Source organism: Bison bison, unplaced genomic scaffold (genome assembly GCF_000754665.1).
Source record: "Bison bison bison isolate TAMUID 2011002044 unplaced genomic scaffold, Bison_UMD1.0 scf7180017864327, whole genome shotgun sequence".
Classification (NCBI taxonomy): domain Eukaryota; kingdom Metazoa; phylum Chordata; class Mammalia; order Artiodactyla; family Bovidae; genus Bison; species Bison bison.
In genome coordinates this window covers 5588888-5598656 of record NW_011494899.1, presented here as the reverse complement: position 1 = coordinate 5598656, position 9769 = coordinate 5588888, and the positions used below count along the sequence as shown (strand labels likewise).

Genomic DNA, 9769 nt, shown 5'->3' with positions numbered 1-9769 from the left:
CATGTGAGATGAGTGCAATTGTGCAGTAGTTTGAGCATTCTTTGGCATTGCCTTTCTTTGGGACTGGAATGAAAACTGACCTTTTCCAGTCCTGTGGCCACTGCTGAGTTTTCCAAATTTGCTGGCATATTGAGTGCAGCACTTCAACAGCATAATCTTTCAGGATTTAAAACAGCTCAACTGGAATTCCATCACCTCCACTAGCTTTGTTCGTAGTGATGCTTCCTAAGGCCCACTTGACTTTGCATTCCAGGATGTCTGGTTCTGGGTGAGTGATCACACCATCATGATTATCTGGGTTGTGAAGATCTTTTTTGTATAGTTCTTCTGTGTATTCTTGCCACCTCTTCTTAATATCTTCTGCTTCTGTTAGGTCCATACCATTTCTGTCCTTTATCGAGCCCATCTTTGCATGAAATGTTCCCTTGGTATCTCTAATTTTCTTGAAGAGATCTCTAGTCTTTCCCATTCTATTGTTTTCCTCTATTTCTTTGCACTGATCACTGAGGAAGGCTTTCTTATCTCTCCTTGCTATTCTTTGAAACTATGCTCAAATGGGTATATCTTTTCTTTTCTCCTTTGCTTTTAGGTTCTTTTCTTTACACAGCTATTTTAAGGCCTCCTCAGACAGCCATTTTGCCTTTTTGCATTTCTTTTTCTTGGGGATGGTGTTGATCCCTGTCTCCTGTACAATGTCACGAACCTCCATCCATAGTTCATCAGGCACTCTGTCTATCAGATCTAGTCCCTTAAATCTATTTCTCATTTCCACTGTATAATCGTAAGGGATTTGATTTAGGTCATACCTGAATGGTCTAGTGATTTTCCCTACTTTCTTCAATTTAAGTCTGAATTTGGCAATAAGGAGTTCATGATCTGAGCCACAGTCAGCTCCCGGTCTTGTTTTTGCTGACTGTATAGAGCTTCTCCATCTTTGGCTGCAAAGAATATAATCAATCTGATTTTGGTGTTGACCATCTGGTGATGTCCACGTGTAGAGTCTTCTCTTGTGTTGTCGGAAGAGGGTGTTTGCTATGACCAGTGAGTTCTCTTGGCAAAACTCTATTAGCCTTTGCCCTGCTTCATTCTGTACTCCAAGGCCAAATTTGCCTGTTACTCCAGATGTTTCTTGACTTCCTACTTCATATGCATAGGACTCAAATTAGCCTAGAGCAGCCCTGACTTCTAATTGGGAAAACAGTCTGTTCATCCATCAAAATGGTTCTGACCACATTCCCCACTTAGGCCAGTGGAGAGAACACAGCTGAAGGCTCCAGAGGCAAGGTGAGAGCCCCTAAACATGCACACCGCATTTCCCAAACAAAAATGGAAGGTGAAAGAGCCACTTCTGAAGGTCCACAGAAATGGAGAATATTCTCAGAGTCTCCAAACTTCCCTCATCTACAGAACAAGATCAAGGCCCCCTTCTCGTGAGGTTATAGTGAGAACTCCATAAGGTAAGAGAAATAAGAGTGTATCATAAACTTGAAAGGACTTTATATCTAAGAGATTAAGCATTATATTACAGCGATGTAAGCACACCTCTGGCATCTAATACAGAGCTTCAAGCACCTCCTTGAAGCCTGAATTATAAGCATATATGCATCATATGCCCATCACCCTCTCACCCAACATTTCAGACCAATAATCCCATTATAATAACCAATACACTGCCAATAACCAACACGTTGAGAGGGAGGAGGATCAAATCAGTACAGCCGTGGCTTCTGCAGCCCAGAGGAATGGACTCTCCCTGCTTTCCAGGCACACCAGTCCCACCAGACTGCCCACTGCTCAGAGATCAGAACCAGGCAGTGAGTGCTACCTCCAAACCTTAGAGACAGCTGTGCTGCCTGGGAAGGAGGCGTGGGGGGACCACAAGAGCAGAAATGGCCACATCAACACTGCCCACATACACAGCACCCTCTGCTACAGGGAAGCACAGCTGTCCACAAGGCCTCTTGAGAATAATTCTCCTTTAAAATCTTTACCATCTAGCCTGAATTAAGTGCCAAATGCTCTGAGCCAAGCCATGGCTCAGATGGTAAAGAATCTCCCTGCAATGCAGGAGACGCAGATTCAATCCCTGGGTCAGGAAGATCCCCTGGAGAAGGGAATGGCTACCCTCTCCAGTATTCTTGCCTGGAGAATTCCAAGGACAGAAGAACCTGGCACACTACAGTCCAAGAGGTCGCAAAGAGCTGGACACGACTGAGCGACTAACACCCTCACTTTCACTTTTCATACACATACACACACATAGACTAGACTATTCAGTTCAGTTCAGTTCCGTCGCTCAGTCGTGTCTGACTCTACTCAGCCATAAAAAACAAAATGAAATAATGTCATCTGCAGCAACATGGGCAGACCTAGACGTTATCAAACTAAGTGAAGGAAGTCAGACAGAGAAAGACAAATACCACATATCACTTATATGTGGAATCTAAAAAATAAACAAATGAACTTATTTACAAAACAGAAACAGATTCACAGACAGAGAAAACAAATTTATGGGTACCAAAGGGAAAAGAAGAGGGGAAGGGATAAATTAGTAGTGTGAGATGAACAGATACACGCTACTATATAAAATACATACACAAAGAGGATTTACTTACTATATAGAACATGGAACTCTATTTGATATCACTATTCAATATATTCAATCTTTCCTATAATGGAGAAGAATCTGCAGCTGTACACTTGAAACTAACACATTGTAAATCAGCTATAGTTTAATAAAAAGAAAAAACAACTCAAGAATAACTATTCCCTTAAGACAAACACCCATCTGACAGCAGACGGCTTTCTTCATCAATCAGCACCATGATTTGAGTGACTGCACACACCTAACACAGCAGTGTTACAAATGAGCACCAGCACTGTAGGAGCCCCAAGGATTCACTGCGTTTCACAGCCACCTCCAACACTGTCCCACTGGCCACGCTGGGCTGCTGGCTGCCCAAAGAGGGAAGTTAAGTGGGACGGAAGGAGGGATGGATGCGGGGAGGGACAGACAGACAACAAACTCAGGGGTGGGCAGAAGGTGGGAGGGAGCTCGCTGCTGCCTCGAGGAAATGTCACTCATCACTAACGGCAGCTGGCTCATTCTGGATCCTGGGGGTCACAGTCACCCCTGGCAACTAAGTAAGGCTGTTTCGAGTCCCACCTCTGGCTGGCCTTGGGGAAAGCGTGTGGGCTGAGTGCACGGGGCCACAGTGAAGGATTCACTCCGTTCACAACAGGCCACTCTTACCTCATATCCTTCCTCTCCTTCTTCCACTCCTGCAAAACCAGCTGTGATTCCGCATCTCTGTGAACCTGCAGGACACAACCCAATTACTGAGAAGGTTCTGGATACGAATAAACTCATTAGGTAGTGAGAATTTTCTAGCAGGTAGTTCTTCTGGGAGGAATTTTATTCAGATCTAAGAGATAGGGACTTGCATGAAATAATACATTTTCAGACTTCCCAGCTGCTGCCCTTCTTCACCAAACGTAGACATAATACAATGACACAAACAGGGATGCAAGGTCCCTGTTAAACTAGAGATATTAAAGAATTATTAGAGGCTTTGTATGAGCATAATACATATATTATTATGTAGGGCAAAGGCTAATAGAGTTTTTCCAAAAGAACACGCTGGTCATAGCAAATACCCTCTTCCAACAACACAAGAGAAGATTCTACACATGGACATCACCAGATGGTCAACACTGAAATCAGATTGATTATATTCTTTGCAGCCAAAGATGGAGAAGCTCTATACAGTCAGCAAAAACAAGACCGGGAGCTGACTGTGACTCAGATCATGAACACCTTATTGTCAAATTCAGACTTAAATTGAAGAAAGTAGGGAAAACCACTAGACCATTCAGGTACGACTTAAATCCCTTACAATTATACAGTCAAAGTGAGAAATAAATTTAAGGGACTAGATCTGATAGACAGAGTGCCTGATGAACTATGGACAGAGGTTCGTGACATTGTACAGGAGACAGGGATCAAGACCATCCCCAAGAAAAAGAAATGCAAAAAAGCAAAATGGCTGTCTGGGGAGGCCTTACAAACAGCTGTGAAAAGAAGAGAAGTGAAAAGCAAAGGAGAAAAGGAAAGATATAAGCATCTGAATCCAGAGTTCCAAAGAATAGCAAGGAGAGATAAGAAAGCCTTCCTCAGCGATCAATGCAAAGAAATAGAGGAAAACAACAGAATGAGAAGGACTAGAGATCTCGTCAAAAAAATTAGAGATACCAAGGGAACATTTCATGCAAAGACGGGCTTGATAAAGGACAGAAATGGTATAGACCTAACAGAAGCAGAAGATATTAAGAAGAGGTGGCAAGAATACACAGAAGAACTATACAAAAAAGATCTTCACGACCCAGATAATCACGATGGTGTGATCACTGACCTAGAGCCAGACATCCTGGAATGTGAAGTCAAGTGGGCCTTAGAAAGCATCACTACAAACAAAGCTAGTGGAGGTGATGGAATTCCAGTGGAGCTATCTCAAATCCTGAAAGATTATACTGTGAAAGTGCTGTACTCAATATGCCAGCAAATTTGGAAAACTCAGCAGTGGCCACAGGACTGGAAAAGGTCAGTTTTCATTCCAATCCCAAAGAAGGGCAATGCCAAAGAATGCTCAAACTACCGCACAATTGCACTCATCTCACATGCTAGTAAAGTAACGCTCAAAATTCTCTAAGCCAGGCTTCAGCAATACGTGAACCGTGAACTTCCAGATGTTCAAGCTGGTTTTAGAAAAGGCAGAGGAACCAGAGATCAAATTGCCAACATCCTCTGGATCATCAAAAAAGCAAGAGAGTTCCAGAAAAACATCTATTTCTGCTTTATTGACTATGCCAAAGCCTTTGACTGTATGGATCACAATAAACTGTGGAAAATTCTGAAAGAGAAGGGAATACCAGACCACCTGACCTGCTTCTTGAGAAATCTATATGCAGGTCAAGAAACAACAGTTAGAACTCGACATGGAACAGACTGGTTCCAAATTGGGAAAGGAGTACGTCAAGGCTGTATATTGTCACCCTGCTTATTTAACTTACATGCAGAGTACATCATGAGAAATGCTGGGCTGGAAGAAACACAAGCTGGAATCAAGATTGCAGGGAAAAATATCAATAACCTCAGATATGCAGATGACACCACCCTTATGGCAGAAAGTGAAGAGGAACTAAAGAGCCTCTTGATGAAAGTGAAAGAGGAGAGTGAAAAAGTTGGCTTAAAGCTCAACATTCAGAAAACTAAGATTATGGCATCTAGTCCCATCATTTCATGGGAAATAGATGGGGAAACAGTGGAAACAGTGTCAGACTTTATTTCTGGGGGCTCCAAAATCACTGCAGATGGTGATTGCAGCCATGAAATTAAAAGATGCTTACTCCTTGGAAGGAAAGTTATGACCAACCTAGTTAGCATATAAAAAGCAGACATTACTTTGCCGACAAAGGTCTGTCTAGTCAAAGCTATGGTTTTTCCAGTGGTCATGTATGGATGTGAGAGTTGGACTGTGAAGAAAGCTGAGTGCTGAAGAATTGATGCTTCTGAACTGTGGTGCTGGAGAAGACTCTTGAGAGTCCCCTGGACTACAAGGAGATCCAACCAGTCCATGCTAAAGGAGATCAGTCCTGGGTGTTCATTGGAAGGACTGTGCTGAAGCTGAAAATCCAATACTTTGGCCACCTCATGTGAAGAGTTGACTCACTGAAAAAGACTCTGATGCTGGGAGGGATTGGGGGCAGGAGGAGAAGGGGACGACAGAGGATGAGATGACTGGATGGCATCACTGACTCGATGGACATGAGTTTGAGTGAACTCCGGGAGTTGGTGATGGACAGGGAGGTCTGCCGTGCTGCCATTCATGGGGTCACAAAGAGTTGGACACGACTGAGTGACTGAACTAGAACTGGAATACATGTATGTCCACATAAAATGTGTGTATTATATGCGTGTCATGTATCCGTTATACATGTGTGTTACACATATAAATATACACCTAATACACACTACCTAACAGACCCATTTATATATATCATAAATATATGTCCTATACACACACACACATAAAACATCAGTGAGTGGAAACAGCAGATGTAACAGTGCATCCACAAATTTCAAGCATGTAAAAACATGTGCATTTGGAAATTAACATGAAATTTTTTCTTTAATTTGTTCAAGGGTAACCGTTATAATTGGCTTAATCTTTTTCCTCAATATTATTTTATTAATACCTTTTAAAGTGTTTAAGAGAAAAAAAACTGTTTTTGTAAAAGGCAAGAAGGCAGAACACCTCAACCAGATGGAAAGTGGAGAATTCTCCCGGTGGACTGAAATGTGAGCAAAAGGCAAAAAGAAAATGACAGCTGTACACACCCTAACATGGAATCTCACAAGTCTCTCTCCAAGCCTCCTAGGGTTAAACCGAACACACGAACCAGAGCCAGAGGTGCACGTGACTGCAGGGGCCAGGCAGGGTTGGGGCAGCCTCAGGACCCCGAGGAAAATGCCAAGTGAGCAAAGCATCTGCTTTGACATGGGAGCCAAGGCCCTTCTGTTCATCACGTATGCCCAGATCAAGAGCCTGACCCAGTCACCCGCTACGGGCTGCTGCCACTCAAATCAAAACCCTGAGCTTGTAATCTCGATGTCCTGCCTGCCACTGTTGTCTATACCAGCAGGAAGCAGCCACCTCTGAATGACCACTGGATGTGTGTTACTGGAGCACCAGAAGACTGGTCCCTTCTGGGGGTGTCGAGGCAGGTCCTGTGAGTTTGATTTCAATAAGCTCTCATATTTTAAGTCAACAAATCACTCACCATAGAATTGAGGCACTACAAAATGTAAGACTAGATCAAAACTCTGTAGGGTGCCACAGAGAATTTGTTTATACATATATATATAAACATAAATACACATACACACACACGTATGCACACAAACATACCTATACAGATACACATGCATACATACGGATATACATGTATACATATATGCATACATATATACACACAGGTACATATTCAGCACCTCTGTGTGGCAAGCGCTGTGCTAGATACTGAAGATATAAGAGAACGAGATGCGGACCCTGGCAGGGGGCACCCAGGTAAGCAGACCAGGACAAAACAGTGTGACACTGCACAGAACGGGACACAGTCTTCCTCCCACCTCTGCCCAGCTCTCGGCCCACGATCAGGGCCCCTGTGTCCAGTGTGAAGGAGCAGCTTCTCCCTGCGCTTGCAGGAGGAGGATTCTCTGACTAGCGACCAGAAGCAAGATAACCAAAGTGCACTAGTGCTTTCTCCTTTGGGAAGCCAGCGGCCATAGGCCACGTGACTGCGCCTCTCCACTCTCCCCTCAGCAGGGCCCCTACCCGAGGGCGGGCTACACAGACATGAAGAGCCAGGTTGGGTCTCCAAGTCTACGGCACCTTCTCCAGCTCAGCTTTTCCAGAACAGGGTGGGGCCAGGGATGCAGGATCATCTCCAGCAAAGCCCAAGACTGCTGAAGGGACAAGCGAAGGAGGAAGGCCCCAGAGAGCTGAACCAGGGAGCACCCCCTCGAGCAGGGGGCACCTGAGCTCTGGGTGTGTGTACCGCAGCCCAGCCTCCCCTCACACCCTCCCATCCAAGGCCCACCCACGCCCACCCACGGCTCCCTCCCACCTGCCCTTTCTTCATCGTTTATCATCTCTCCCAAGTGATCAACCTCCTCCCCTGGAGTCTACCCATCAGCTTTTAAACATGCTGAAGGCTCTTCCATTAGAAGAAAAAGCAGTTTCTCCTTGAGCCACCCCTTTCTCCAGCTTGGATCCTCCTACAAGGCCAAACTTTGTAAGACAGCAATCTTAGGAGTCTGATGCCTACTTTAAAATACTTCAAACACTGGGTTTACTTAGCTATAATTCACCTTTAAGTGATACCATGCACTCAAGGATGGGGACCTGGCACGGGAAAAGACTAACCAGAAGCCCACACCAGAAGCTGATCCTACAGACATCTCAGCCACCTTCAGCCCCTCTCGTTCATTAGCTCACTCAGCCATTTATGGCTACAATCTATGAAAATATACTGTACAGGCTAGCCCACTCCTGCATGGGCAGAATTATTGCCATCTAGCCAGAAGGCTGATAACCTGTACCAATGGAGACCAAATCCAGCCCACTGCCCACCTTTCTATCATCCCAATGAGCTCAAGAATGGATTTTCCTTTTGAAGTTGTTGAAAAAAATTCAAAAGAAAAATAACTTCATGATGCGTAAAAATGATATGAAATTAAAATTTTAGTGTCCCCCAATAAAATGTCAGGGATACAGCTACAATTGGTTGCTCACATATTGTCCAAGGCTGCTTTCACGCTACCAGCATGGAGCTGAGACCGTACGACCTGCACGACCTCACACAATGGCTAGCTAGCTTGTTGTAGAAGTCTGTCCAACCCGGGCTAACTATGGCTCTAACATGGTTACCTAAAAGACTTAATACCAGCACATCATCCACCAGCATGACCACCATGAACAGTACCACTCAGGAGGGCACTTCAAGGCTAATGAACAAAAATTCTTCTTTATAGCTACTTCCTTAAATCCAAAAATTAAATACTTCCAGTTAATTCATCAGACCCAGCTCCAGGTAACACTTTTGGCTTCCAAAATGAAAAAGGAAAAAAAAAAAAAAATCACACCCAAGTTCAAGGACCAATTTCTCTTCTCAGAAAATAGTGTCCAGATAATGTGCTATGTGCCCATTATCAGAAAAAGAGGAGCTATAGAAACGTCTGACACAGAATCACTGGAATAATGTATAGTTTTCTAGGTGAACGCAGGGATCGGGGGAGAGGAGAAAGGGAACAGGAAGCACAGTGAGAAATGCTGCTCATTCGGGTAATTTTTTAATCATCAATCACCTTCCTCTACATCCTAGAGAATCCACCCAGACAGAAAGCTGGAAAAGGAAACCAAAGCTAAACCATCTACCTGCAGGCTGCATCTGTGTATCTGACCAGCTGCCCGCATCACAGAGAGACCGCACCTAAGGGGAGGGCTCTAGCTATACACAAAAGCTCTAAACTGCCAAGTAAAACAGCACTTCTGTGCAGTGCCCCAAAGCAGGGACTCGGGCACCACACAGCCCAGGTTCAAGTCCTTGCTCTGTTGTTTTATGACCTTGGACATGTTACCTAACCTCTCAGACACCCAGTTTCCTCATTCTAAAGTGGAAAATTGTACACAGGACAGCTGGGACGAGTGAGGAGTAATGTTGCAGAGCAAGCGCTCAGCACAATGCCTGGCATCTAGAGAGTAACTATTATTACGTGTGACCTATGCACAGACTTGAAGCTGCATTAACCCAGAATCCATGCCTTTTATTTTTAGACAAACACCTCACAGACAAGCACAGGGAGGGAAACAGAACCAGTCCTCGTCAGAGGCGAGCCAAAGAGCAACACAGCCAAGACGAGCTGGAAGCAAGGCCCAGGGGACGTGCGGGGCCCCATGCCCTGGAAGGTGTGTGCCCTGGAGTGAGGGCCTGGCACTCCCTGCATCCTTGCCTGAGCTCGCTGCCAGCTGGGCCAAGCAAGGCAGTTCCCTGCCCATTTCCAAAGCAGGCTGGCAGGCTGTGGGCACCAGGCCATGGCCAGAGGCTGCAGGTGTGTTAGCCAAGAAAGCAGGCATCCACGCCCCTTATCCTAAGAGTCAGCACTCACGCTGAGACGCTGAGGGCCAGGCCAGCTAAATCAGGTGAGAAA

The 9769-nt window shown here is 44.9% G+C and overlaps 1 protein-coding gene across 1 annotated transcript in view; it reads right to left on the bottom strand.

The window, feature by feature from the left end:
• Nucleotides 1–9769, bottom strand: part of NT5DC3 (5'-nucleotidase domain containing 3) — a 69635-nt gene that overhangs the window by 3860 nt on the left and 56006 nt on the right. Inside the window, exon 13 of the mRNA XM_010853463.1 lies at nt 3254–3318. Within this exon, the coding sequence (XP_010851765.1) occupies nt 3254–3318 (65 nt within the window). The remainder of the gene's footprint in view (nt 1–3253; nt 3319–9769) is intronic.